This window comes from Aythya marila (genome assembly GCF_965140915.1).
Source record: "Aythya marila genome assembly, chromosome: 4".
Lineage (NCBI taxonomy): Eukaryota > Metazoa > Chordata > Aves > Anseriformes > Anatidae > Aythya > Aythya marila.
Window position 1 is genome coordinate 52,787,273 of NC_139045.1, and position 13,915 is coordinate 52,801,187.

General features: G+C 37.0%; 1 protein-coding gene across 3 annotated transcripts in view; it reads right to left on the reverse strand.

Annotated features, from left to right (window-relative positions):
- Positions 1-350: 350 nt before the first annotated feature.
- N4BP2 (NEDD4 binding protein 2) overlaps positions 351-13,915 on the reverse strand; it is a 41,013-nt gene continuing 27,448 nt past the window's right edge. For all 3 annotated transcript variants that reach the window (XM_082759475.1, XM_082759473.1, XM_082759474.1), the window contains exons 13-19: positions 13,648-13,892; positions 12,129-12,247; positions 10,685-10,823; positions 10,398-10,583; positions 7,910-8,078; positions 5,974-6,097; positions 351-5,169 (exon numbers count right to left, since the gene is read on the reverse strand). In XM_082759475.1, the coding sequence (XP_082615601.1) occupies positions 5,124-5,169; positions 5,974-6,097; positions 7,910-8,078; positions 10,398-10,583; positions 10,685-10,823; positions 12,129-12,247; positions 13,648-13,892 (1,028 nt within the window). In that variant the 3' untranslated portion in view covers positions 351-5,123. The remainder of the gene's footprint in view (positions 5,170-5,973; positions 6,098-7,909; positions 8,079-10,397; positions 10,584-10,684; positions 10,824-12,128; positions 12,248-13,647; positions 13,893-13,915) is intronic.

The following is a 13,915-nucleotide window of genomic DNA, read 5'->3' on the forward strand; positions in this document are numbered from 1 at the left end:
TCCTACACAATAAGCTAGGCCTAAGCAGCTTCTCTTCATCTACTTCAGGGGGAAAAAAAAAAAAAAAAAAAAAAAAAAAAAAAAAAAAAAGAAAGAAAGAAAAAAAAACCTGAAACCATGACCCTCATTTTCAGTAATGTGAGCATTCAGCTCCCACTCACATCAGTTAAAATCAGGCCACAAATCTGTTCCTTTTTACGCCTGCAGATGGTTGCTTTCTCTCCCTACAGATGGTATCCCAAAGCCAGGACAAGTGGCTTTCATGCAGAACTCTGAGTCTACTATTTGACAAAATCTGATACGAGCTGAAACGCAGTCTTCCAAGGAGAGACAGAAGGCTATACTTGTGGCAAAAATTCTTTATTAAACTAGATTTTGTAAAGTCCTTTTCACATTAGAAATTCTAAATGCAAATTACAAAATTGTATTTCAGTAAAAAATGAAAGTTATAGTTAACAGCAAAATTACAACTTTATACAAATAAAAAAAATATTTTTTTTTAATTTTAATTTAAAAATAGACATTGATATTTTCCAATGTACTGGTCCTAACAGCTTTTACAACTGGTAGCTGCAATACTAGGTCTTTTCACATGCATATTCACATCGTCATTCAATGCTCAGCAGGGTATTTAGCTGAAATACCATTGAAATAGTATGATCAGTTGGGTTTCCATTGGAGTTCTTTTTTACTAAAAATATTTTTATTCAAGAAAAAAGGAAGTAATCGTCATACACAGGAACTGTGGTGATGAACACTTGTTTGTCCATGTCCATGCTATATCCTCTCCCTAGCTCTGTGAAGAGAGCAGTATTATTCTAGAAACGCATTCAAAGATATAAGCATGAGCAACAGAGAGCCTATGTATAATTTATCATAGTACATTAGTGACGATCCTGCTTTGCTATTATCAACAACAAAATTGTTTTCTTAAATACCAACCGTATTTTGTGGCAAGATGAAATAACGATTTGATTACTCTTCACTTCCTCAAGCACAACCTTATTCAGAGTCCATGTTCGGCCGATCTTTACAGATCTCCCCCTACACCACACGTGCTCACAACGAGGTTAAACTAGGGCATGTGGACATAGCCTAAAATGGGGACTCCCGAGTCGCAATGGTTTCCCACAGCCACAAAAAAAAAGTTAAACTTTGCCTGAGGTGTCCTTCAACAGGCCTATAAAAACATTAATTTTAAACAAAACTGTTCCACATACTATTAAAAATAGAATCCAAGTTCATCCAAGTATTACCAAGGTATCATTTAAAAATCACTTTTGCCCCACTGCTTTCATAATTGACTGAAATATATTTTAAACACCCACATTACTTTAGAGAATAACCATCTCTGTTGTACTTGTGAGCTTGCTTTCTCTTCTTTACTGTAGGATTATACATCAATGCTGGCACTAGCATTAAATTTTGCATGAAAAAAAAAAAGTTTTCCTAAATTAAAAATTGGACTAAACATTGACATGTTTCATAGAAAAAGAAACAAAAAGTCATGTATTAAGAGGACAGCAGCCATCACAACCACATGCTGTTGAATAATAGATTAAAAAGTGGTACACAATATAGGTATTTGAAAAGTCGCACGTTACTTCAGAGTGCTGGTGGCAATACTACGTGCTACTTTAATTAAGTATAAGATTTGTACATGATATACCTCAGGACTCTCACCAATGCAACTGCAAAAGACATCAGAAAGGCTGGAAGTTGTAAAACGTAGCCTACTTTCAAATACCCTTTTCAAACAACTACATTTGAAATAATTCATCCCACTATAAAATATTCATCCCATTATACAAACAATCAAAGAAATACAAGGATTCCGGTGTGTTTTTAAGGACAGTTTGGCAAGTGTTTGAAAGCATGGAGTTCCTGAATAATAAAACCCTACTTTCTCTCTCTCCGCTGATCATCTTTCTCCATCTTCCTCCATTCTGCATTCAGCTCAGAACAGCTTCTAAGCACACACTTCAGCTCCCGTGGAAGAAAAAGCCTGAGCTCATCATGTTTTCTCTGAATTGGAACTGCAGTGCCTCATCCCGAGCCACTGAAGCTGAGGGAGGTTTTATCTCCCACTTCAATAAAAGCAAGACTGGTTCTGCTTGTGTTACAGTTTTAAACTATCATCTGACATCAAAATTCAGCCTGTAATCAAACAACTTTTAATTAGGAAAATGACCAACTTATAACCAGGTAAGGCATTCAGAGTACCTCAGTGAACCCATGCCTGTACCCAAAAGGACAATGGACAGAGGGAGAGAAAGAAGGACTCCAAATTGCTCCTGAGCTATGCACTTCTCTGCTGACTCTGACAGATGGGAGAAAACTCTGCAGTAGGGGTGGAGCTGAGGTTTTGCCTTGAACATATTTTATGCATTTAACCAAACAGGAATAAAGAGAGAAAATAATTATAGGGAGGGGAACTGAAGCTCAGCAGGTACAGCTTCTTTCTAAGAGTCCTAGCCCTCCTCATGAGCCTGTTTATACACTCCTATAGTTTAATCTCTTTCACCCCCCTTGATCTTGAATTTTTAGCTTGCAGGAGCAGGTTTGGCAGAGGCTCAGGAAGCGGCACTTCAATACCCCAACCCCACTGGTTATGGTATTTTCTGGGGAAGTGAGAGTCGAGTGCAATCGCCGTCCCCCTGCTAAGCCAGAAGAAGGTGAAAAGCTGCATTTCTCACCTCCAGGGTAAGCACGTCAACAACTAGGCTATGACGAACAGATGGGCAAGACAACAACTTCTTCTGCTCATCTTTTGAGCTGAAATCTACGCTGTTTTTGTCCATGTCAGGAACGGTGCGGATGTACTGAGGGAATCGGGCCCCCTCCCAAAACACCAAGAGGCACAGGCACTTCCCCACATACAAGCACATCACCACAGAGCTTCAGCACCCAGCAGCTTGAGGCGTGACACCTTGGGCACACGAAGGGCCTTTGCTGGGCAGCTCTGCGCCCAGGCCAACCAACAGGGCCTGTGCCTCAATGAGCTGCACCTCCATTCATTATAAAAAGTAGCAGTAAGGGCACTCTGCTCAGAAGCAGGAGGAAATTTCTTTGTTCAAAAGAATGATCCAAGCTCCATTTAAGCAATTCAAAGGTCTGCAGCCCTGGACAGCTGATAAGCTGACCTGCTATCTTGTGACATCTCAGTCCGTTTTAGGCACTGTCACGGAGGACACAGCACGGGCCCGATCACACAGGATGTCGTGCAGTAGCTTAAACAGCCCTGCTAGAGCTGTATGGGGGGCCCATACCTTTTGTATTTCAAACACTGCTTGCCAGAGTAGTCCAGCAAGGAGAAAAAGACAAGGGAAACAATTTGGATGAATTAAGTACCCACAAAAACATAAAACTTATTACTTACAGCAATCTATTATTCCAGTACGAGTCTCTTTGATTAAATATTATTCAAGCTATTCTTGCATTTGAAATCACCATAAAAAGATAACTGTGTCTGCTGAAGCATGACAAACTCATTTTTAGATCTACTGTACATTGTGTTCACTGTGTATATATTACAGCAAATATGGATATTCAAGAAACATCATGTCTTTCAGTTTGTCAGCAACTTGCACAGACACATTTTGAAATGAAACCTGTTTCTGTGCACAGCTTTTCTCACAGAAGTTCCTTGCTTACTACTACCCGTGCACACAAATGGCAGAACTTGCACACACATATGGATTCATATACAAATTCCATGTGCATGCAGTTCCTGGGTAAAATTTTCTAGGGAAGTAATTTTAAAATGAAAGACTCTCCTATTAATCCTTAACCTATTAATATTATTCCTAACACACAACTCATATCTGTTCTGAAAAAAAAAAAAGTCTTACATAAAAAAATCAAATAGTTTAAAGAATTCTTACGCCTTTTAAGAGGCAAAGATGTAAGTTGTAATGCATTCTAAAAAATATTTCAGTGAAAAATCTTTTTTTTCTTATCCAATTGCTTAATGGAAATGCTTGACAAAGTACAGGTGTTTCAGTTTTTTGTTGTTGTTGTTGTTTTTGTTTATCTTTGTTTTTAAACACAGGTATTTTTAAATGCTGATGCAACACCACCAGAGCAACTTTTGTATTCCTAGACTTTCCAGTTAGGCAATTACTACTGCAGTATTAGCATTCATTTTGATGTTAAAAAATACATTTAAAATGCCTCACAGATGAACAAATTTACTACAAGAAAATCACCAGATTTCATACACACAGAATGAAGACATCACCATTAGACACCTGTAAAATGAAACAGTACTCATTTTGCTCTATTACAAAAGACATAAAAGGAAGAAACACTTTTCATCCAATAGGTTGTTGGTTTTTTGTTTTTTGAGTGTTTTTTCCGAAATTACAGTATTATTTATGTGTGAGTAGAGATGTAACTACTGTGTTGTATTTTCCCCTTCAATGGATCACAGTAAGTCTGTAAAAAAAATACTTAACATACAGCTGGTCTTAATGCAGAGTCCTTTATATGTAACTTCCATCAGTGTCAGTAGTAGTTTAGATTGGAGTAAGGAAAACAGAACTGGTCAAGCCATCACAAAATGACCACTAAAAATACTAAATCAGACTCTTGAAGAAATCTGGATGTATTTATCATTCAACGGTAACTGGATTTGAAATATCAGTAGTTGCTGAGTTTCCACCTCCTCGTGCTCTTCTGAGGAGTTTAGCACAAAATTTTGCATCATAACATAAAAGTCCAAGGTACTACATCTCAAAAGCACAGAATCCACTGCAATTTCAGTGGATGAAGGTGAAGAAAGAGTAATAGGCTGGGTATGTTAAGAGTTGCATTTTAAAACTGTACCTTAACTTCCCTTTAAAACATTAAATAATGCTCATCAGAATTTTAATCTGCATTTCTAAGACTCCAAAACCTGTAAAACCTGTCTTCTTTGTGAAGATTCAAAAAGAAGATCCATCTGACATGAAAGTTTTCTTGGAAATACACTGACAAGACCACTTGCTGTAAATCGATACCATTTCTGATAAAACACCATCCTTTAAAACAGATTACAAAACATTATTGCAGTTGTTCAAAAAGTTGTTAGCTGTAATCCGGCATCTCAGTTTCTGTATTCCTCATCTCTTCTTGACAACCCTTCAATTCAGCATGACTTTCAGGCAGCCTGGTTTTATTTCTGCGAACCTGTGAAACGAGAAAAGATGAAGCTTCAAGATGAACGCTACATGCAATGCCATCTCCTGCAGCCCTCATCAAACATATGGAAAGCGATAAGGTTCTCAGTCAAGTATATATGCATGTGGGAGTCAGGAAACCAGCATCGTGTCCTCTGGATATGACAGCAAAGGAGGATTTTATAAAGGTCTGGAGAAGCGAACAGCTGGAAATACCAGGAACTGGGAGGAAGAGTTTTAAAAAACAAAAAGGTCGTCCAATATTCTTGGTTATATTCTTTCTGCTCCTTTTTCCCCACTCCCTTTTTATCCCCTCTTCTTTCAAAATACATTTTCTCCCTTGTTTTCTGTAGAAAGTGAGAGGGAAATGGAAAAAAGTCTTTGCTCTGAGTCCCACCTTCACACTCCTGTAAAGAAAAGGCAGCAAACGCAATGACACCAACCCAGACTTGCTAAACTGCTGTCCCATGTAAGAAGCTGCGAGCTGAAGCATATATTGGAGACCAATAAAAAGCATGGTTTACAACTCCTCACATTAAAGCTAGCAACCTTGAATGGAAAAAAAGATAATTAAGCTATGTTTAGATAACTATAATTCATACTGTTTTCATCTACCATAGAGGAAAGGATCTAAAATTTAATAGGCATCCTTTATTAGATGGTTGTGTGTCATACAATTGGCACTGGTCTTATGAAACAGCAGACCAGCGTTGATCTGTTTAGTAGTTTAGCAGTACTCTAAAACAGACTTCAATTTCAGTTAGTTAAATGTGGGATAAGAAAAAATGAATCACTAACAAAAATCTAAACTCACCTGAAGTTGTGGCTTGTGAGGTATCTGATAGCTGCTGGTTTGATGCGAGCAACTCCTCCCTGACTATGGCTTCCTCTTCCCGTGATAACACAGAGATAAGGTTTACCACCTGTCTGTTGGTACTCTGTAATAGCAGGGATTGTAACGGTTAAAATTCTCCCTCTGCTGAGACTTGGCATTCAACATAACCTTTACATCCATTTTTCTGAAAACTTTCACCAGTGATCTAGAGCTTTGTTTTCCCATGGTAGCTATGCACCTATATAAAAAGTCCTATTTGCCTTCCTCTGAAAAAGATTCTCTGAAAGAAAAATATAGTCAAGTTTTTTAAAACTAGATTGCTTGCAACACGCATGGTGCAATCATCAGAAAATCCTTCTAATTTCATAGCAGCTTTACTGCTTCTATCATCTATTCCTTAGTTGGAACTTGCACCCCATGAGAATGTAGTTAAATTGCAAAATTTTTAAAAAAAGAGGTACGTCATACACCAATTTTTAAGTGAAAATAATGCATATAAACAAATGAGATTTTAATGGATAAAGAAAGGAAAAAAAAAGGAAAATATAAATGTCAAAAACTGGTTTTAAAGTCACACTTATTTGGACAGTAATTTTTGCTATGTTGGAGCATATGAAATCAGTAGATCAGCACATCATGAACTTTCTTAGTTTATCTAGCCATGATACAAAATGAAATTGCTCTTAGCCTAGAGATCACATCAGCCTAAATTGATTAAGAAAAAAGATGAAAAAATATAAATGAAGTTGGATTCTCGCAAGCCAAAATTTGTCAGTTCAAGATTATCACTTCACATTGACATCTTTCCTAACCTACTCTCTTTCTCTCTCAACCTTTTAGTGTTAGTTTACTCTTAATTCTGCCAGTGCTAGGTGTCCATATTGATTGATCCCTTTCCCATGTATGTTAATGAAGATGAATTCTTTTCAAGAACTAGGACTGAACCATGAGCCCCTCCCATCATTCCAAACCTCACGATGTAAGCGTAGCTTCACAAAACTCCAAAAAAGCATTAGATTACAGCTTACAGTATACAAATGTAATTTCAGGAGTAGAATGAGATAATGCAATTTAATTAGCTCTGACCTATATTAAGGGGAAAAAGAAGGACTATCTGAGCCCTACCGAACGCTAATGCTTCTACTGTGTGGAGTAGCTGTTGTATATTAAGGAAAAGTTTTGTGCAGTGGTACCTTGCATGAGAAGTATTTCTTACAAAAGCATTCCCAGTGTGCTTAGATTTATAGGGTAAACTAATAATGCAGAAAATGTATCTTTTTACAGCAAGAACACTCATGAATCACTGGAGCACTCACTCCACTGGGAGAAAAAACAAGCCCTCAAGCAAAACTGCACAAAATGTCATTTATGGAAGCAGCAGCAGTATTCTGATCTCAAGAGATCCTACTGGCAAATGTATGCAACAGTTACTGAAAGACAGCTTAAACCACACAATTTCAAGTAAAACTTGAAGACAATCTAATCATTGTGGTTAGTATTCCAAAATACCAATTTTTCTTTAAAGATTAAAAAAAGCAAAATAGTTCTGACAAAGCAATGCAAAGACGACATAAATATTTGCATTACCACCTCTGTAAAAATGCTATGAAGGACAGATCAAGTCTTCAAAAAAAAAATAAAGAGAGGGTAAAACAGAAGCAATAGTAAGATTTACAAAGAAGAAGCAAAGTGCTGGGTATGGAGGTTGGCAGCTTTGAGCAAAAAGAATCATTGCCTTGTCAAGGAAAACAATTTCCATGGGGGAACTTTGAAAATAAAACAACACGGAAGCCAGCTGTTTCCACATAGTACTAGATTACACTCAGACCCTCGGACACTGCCATATATAGTGATTTCTTAGCAGAGAATGAAGAGGATAACTTCTAGGGGACAGGAATTATTAGCTCATTCCTACCTTCACATTTTTCCTGCAGCACTCTGGACAACTGATTCACAGCTTCATCCACATGGAGCCCATGCAGATCCAACACATTCAGAGGCAGCAAGGAGGTATTTACTTTCTCAAAGATCTGCGCAGCGGCAGCATGGTTGGCTTCTTTCATCTTCTGCTCGTGAAGGCGACCCTTTATGCAAAAGCACATCGACTATTACACTCCGAGACACAATCTAAGCTTCACACTGGTTGTTGGGTTCAAAACGACACTACTGGCAGGGAGCTTTTAGCTCACAGTTTGAAGCAGTGAAATTTATAATCACAACACAATTTCTGGAAGAGGCTCAGTGAGACCTACGCACAAGGGGATTTCATGAAATTTGTTTGTTAAGAACTACTCAAAGCTGGCACCAAGAAGAAACTATAAACAAAATCTTCATGAGAAAGGGAAAAAAAAAAATAGATGTCAGGAGAACATAACATCATTACATAAGCTAAAAAGTTACACTTCATGATGATTTTCAGATTTATTATCCTAACAATGGCATTTTAGTGTCTGAAAATATTTCACTAAAACTTTAATGAAACAATATCAAAGAAACTGCTTAATTGCGTAGGAAAAACCTACTGAGTATTATATTTGAGGTTAGTTCTTCTGAACACATTCCCTAAAAATCAGAAAATCAGTCTAGCCAAGAAGAGCAAGCACTTAAGCACTTTTGCTTTTTTTTTTTTTTGGATAGTTGCCTATTATCTCTCCCAATAATTGTGACACCTTTTATGACAATGTCAGTATAGTCCCTATTGGAATTAGGGGCAAGGAGCAGTACAGGATTATTCACATTACACAGTGAACAAACACCAACTATTTCCCACGAACCTTGCAGTGATCGTATCTGAGAGACTGAAGCAACAAATTATGTCTTTGAAGATCTGTAAGCACAGTTTGAAAGGAAATGCAAGTCTTAACTCCAGGTACTGGACTGACAAGGGCTCAAGAGAACAGAAGTGACAGACTGTCTTACACTGCCTTAAAATGGATCATCTGAAGTACATTAGTGTCAGACCAGAGACACCAGCCCCATAACTCTCACTTGCAGAGGATTCCCAGGACAGGCCAAGGCCACCAAGTATAAAGTACTTTTTCATGAATAAAGGTACTTTAGTTTGCCTTTTTATTACCTAAAAGAAAATACATTATAAATTTCCAGACTCTACTTGTCATTAGGTCTACGAACAAAAGAGAGGACTTGAAATTACATTTTTATTTAAAATCATGCAGAGCTTTGTTCAGAACCTCCCCAAACATCATGAATACACAGACTGAGAACATTAACAAGATCGTTATAAAGACACGAGTATTCAGCATTTCCTACATATACAGTAACAATCCAAACATTTATACCTACCACATGAAAGCTTTTATAAGATAACAAGCAAATTCAAGGAACTCATTGTTTCATTTTTATTCTCTCCTAATGCAACTCATAGATTAGAATTACATGGTTCTATAATGGAAATTCTTGCCAAATTTTTCTTTTATATGCTATTAGATCAGAAGAAAGCTACAGCCTTCAAAAAGAATTAGGGATTTATAATTTTAAGAGTGGTCTGAATGATGCATGAATTAAAGTATCTTGTGTGAAGACACAAATAAAAACATGTAGAGGAAAGGACAGAGAATCAGTCTGTACTTACAACAAAGAACATGATCAACAGCAATGATGAAGGGGGGTTGAAGTTACATAATCTTTAAGGTCCCTTCCAACCTGAGCCATTCTATGAACAGGCATTGAACTAGTATATACCAAGAGCTGTGCTTGAATCAAGACGAGATAGCTTGTGCTCCAAGGCCACAGTACACAAGACTGATCAGCAGATCTAAACTCCAAAAACGGATGGCAAAAAGCACGGCATGCCACACCACCTCATACCAACAGGAATACAGGCTGTAGCCATAAAGATATCCAAAACAAGGACACAAAGACAGCAAACAGCGCTCCTGTCCAACATTTACAGAGGATGAAATAAGTATAATTCTGAGGGAGAAGATCATATCTTAATACCTGATTCCTAAAAAGTACAAAAGACGTGTCTAGAAACAGTTCCTCACCAGTTAAGAGGAACCCAAAGGACATTTAAAAGATTCCATAGCTGATGTTCATTTCACTCCATGTAATGCATGAGTGAATTCAGACCACATCGACACAAGTCTTGGTGCTTACAAGCGTGCAGATGTGAGAGTGCTATCTATAAGAAAATGAGCATATCTCACTAAGCACTTAAATATCATCTTTCATGAGATTTCACACTGAATTTGGTTACAGTAGCTTCCTGTGTCAGCATCATTACTAATGGAAGTGAGTTTCATTTTAAGACGATTCTCAAACTAACACTTAGGCAACAGTAACTAAGCAAGTTTATCAGCTGCAGTAGGCACAATTTTATCACTTCCAATTTAGTATCTGTCCCTCTAAATTCAGAAAGAAAGCACAACATTTAAGTTTACCTGATGTGCATAAAATGCTGCCACAGACTTCATTCCCATGTGATAGGCCTCCCCAGCCTTTTTCAAGCATTCCTGTCTCTTTTGTTGGTGATGAAAAGCTTCTGCTCTTAAATCATCATATTGTGGATACTCATATTCTTGAAATATTTCACTCAAAACATCATCCTCTTCCTTAGCTTTTTTTGCCTGTAGGAATTTGCAATGTTGAATTTAAGTATGTATTGTAGGGTCTTTTCACTGACATGGTTTTGGATTTATTTGTAATTATGATTAAAAAAACACAGTACCTTCTTCTCACGGTTCTTTGCAGCACTGTAGGAAGAAACACTTTCATTTTGCTGAACACTTTCTTGAGCTATAACTGTTTTTACAGGATCTGCTTCCAGAACACAGTTCAGAAACTGTTCAGTCTGCTCTAAAGAATAGCTGTAAAGTATAATAGGTAAGATTTGTGACTTTTCAAGTATATTAATAGCTGCTACATTTACTAAAATACATGCTACAGACCTTCATGGAGTGAGAGAAATAACTGCCTATGAAAATAAAGCACTAGAATAGAATTTTCCATCTTACAGAAGGGTTTGTCAACTCACTGTACTGCATTACTGCCGTTAATGTACAAGCAGTCTTAGTCGACTGAGATGTCATTAAGGGGCACTTGAATACTGAAAGGGCTATGAAATACCAAAGGAAATTGCATCATATCTTAATAAAACACTGGCATCAGTTTAGAAGGAAGCACTGTCTTCTGGGCTGTATAAGTTACTTTATCTTAAATCTCCTCTGGATGGGATTAGATAGTACAATCTAGTTTAAAACCAGCTCAGTTCTCTGGAACTGTTATGCAGGAAAATCTCTGTGTTAAGTTTAACGGAATAGGAGATCAGCTGCCACCAGATTTTCAGTATGCCCTTTCTTCTTCTTGCTGCTCAGTAAGCAGACAAGAGAAAGATTGATCAGAAGTAAAGACAGATTTTGGGAAAGGCAACACTATGAAAAGAATTTAGAATATGAAAAACAGTGAAAGAGGTGTAGAGGTAGATAAACAGCTTGCTTTAAACATTCCACAAGGAAAGGTTTTGATAACAATCTGGACGAGCAGAAAAACTGACAAATAGGCATGCAAACCCATATGTCAAGACACACATTCAACTGGCCAAGGATGAAAAAGGAAAGTTTCTCTTGAAAAGAAGTTTAATTCACTGGAACTTCAATTTAAGAAGGTAGTCACACACCCCAAAAACATAATGCAGAACAGAGAAACAGAGTACAAGCAGGAAGAGATAAAGAGATGGCTCTTTCCTTCAGAGCTGCTATAGTAACCATGAGACTACTAGCAGCTAACACCAGGTGATAGTTTTCTTCTTAAGCTGGATGGTATCTTCTGTACATATACTGTTAAATCCTCTACTAATTTCTCCTACTTTGTGTACACCTTGACTCTAGAGCAAACACACAGTTCCACTGACAGTCTGATGTCAATAACCAGAAACATTCTTCTGGTAAGTGAAACTGCCTATTCCTCAAAGCAAGAATCGGGTGTACACATGTAGTTTTCATACCCTTTTTTCTTTTAAGACCAGTTACTTTTGCCTTTATTTAAACCTACAAAATGCAAAGTGCTAGTTCGGAAAAAGCCATTAATTAGCTGTGCCTTAATTGTTGATAGTTAAGGCAATAACTGCGCATTACTGAGTACCAGTTTTACAAAGAGCTTTAAAGATTTCTTACTTGTTGTCCTTGAAGACGTCCATTAAGAAATTTTGATTAATTGTTGGAAACATCTCAAAAAGTTGCTTCTCCTTCAGTTTAGCAGCACAGTCTTTTCTAGCCACAGAAGGAACACGTTTCTACCCAGAAGACAAAGAAATAATATTGCAAGCTCATGATTAGAACAAAATCAGTGGAGCCAACCCAATTATACTGCTATTTGTTAGGATTCAAAAAAAACATCCACTCAGTAGTTATGCACCCGTAGCAATGGCAACACTTCAGTATCACATTGAGCCTGCCACATTGATCTGATGATAAGAAAGCAAGGACAGGTGAGTTGTATTACACACTGGTGCAGTTCTCTGCAGTCATTTGAAGGGACTTAAAAGGAGGATGTTTAGGAGGAATTTTAGTTTACAAATGCATTCTGCTGCTGGTCTATCCAGTCCAATGCTAAGCTTGTATGAAGTCCACCTCTCTACTCAGTTATCTGTGGAAAATGGTACTGAGGGCTTGGGGTTGAAGCAATGTTTTATTAGAAAGTAGATGAAGCAATTTTGTCTTGGTGTAGGTTATTATCTGAAGCTATACTGTAAAAACTATTCACATTTGTGAAGTTAAGTGGAAAAGAACAAATAATTATACCCTACAATAAACTAGGCTGATGATTCCAATACTCAGACTACAAAAAAAAAAAGGGGGGGGGGGGAGGGAATGGCAGAACAAAGCCAAGCTCCAAGAATCCAAATCCATGGACAATACATTACCATTATCAGTAAGCCACATACATGCAGTTCAAGGAAAGAATCCACAAGCCATTCTTTCAAACTGGTAACATCAGGCCAATAACATCTAGCTTTCTTTAGCAGTACAAACAAAGCTTTAGAAACAGCTACTTATCAGAGACAATTACAAACAAAAGCTCCTGTTCTGAACAATTGCCTTGCAATAGGGGGCAGTGTAATGTATACACCAACCAGTGTATGGGAATTGTGTGGTAAATAAAAAACTAACAAGAATCTATAAAATATTCCTATTTTCTGACAAGTTAGTATAGAAAATTCTTTGAGATTCTCAAATATTTATTTTAATGTCTCATCTGTTAGGAATGTTGTGGGTTCTTCTTGGGAAAAAAATATTAAAACAAATTCAATCCATTTCCAAATAAACAAAGCAAGAAGCTAATTTAAAACTTTTTTTTTGATATTGCTTCTATTAAAAAATGCAGGAAATCATCTACTTTTAAGTGAGCGATAAAAAAAAAACAATTCAAACAAATGCAAATGCTAACCTGTAGAGTGAAAAGCACCATGATCTGTTTGTGAAACAATCAAAATATTACATTTTTAAATGAGATTTGAAAAAAAAATCTACCACAAGCAAATGTATGTATCATTGTAATCAGTAACACTAACTAGCATGCATTTATCTCTTGAATTCAGGCTGTAATCAGCAGCACAAAGATGAGTCACCAAATAAGATACTGTTTCATTAACAGTAACGAATTTATACTGCATAAAAATGGTGATATCCATACCAGGTCCTCTTTCTCCTGCATAGCTATTTCTTCAGATATGATTTGCCTGAGAGAAACTTTCTGAGTCTGAGCATTCCAATGATCCATGAAAGGAAAAATTTCTGATGTTGTTGCTTTCTTAGACTGTATGTCATTAGATGAGCTTGAAAGCCAGTTCATTTTTTTCTTCTGCATTTTATTGTCCACATTTTGAGATAACAGCATTTCTGAGTCATTCATATCTATTTGCTGAATCAGTGTAGGACCTTCAAAAGCAATAAAAACGAGG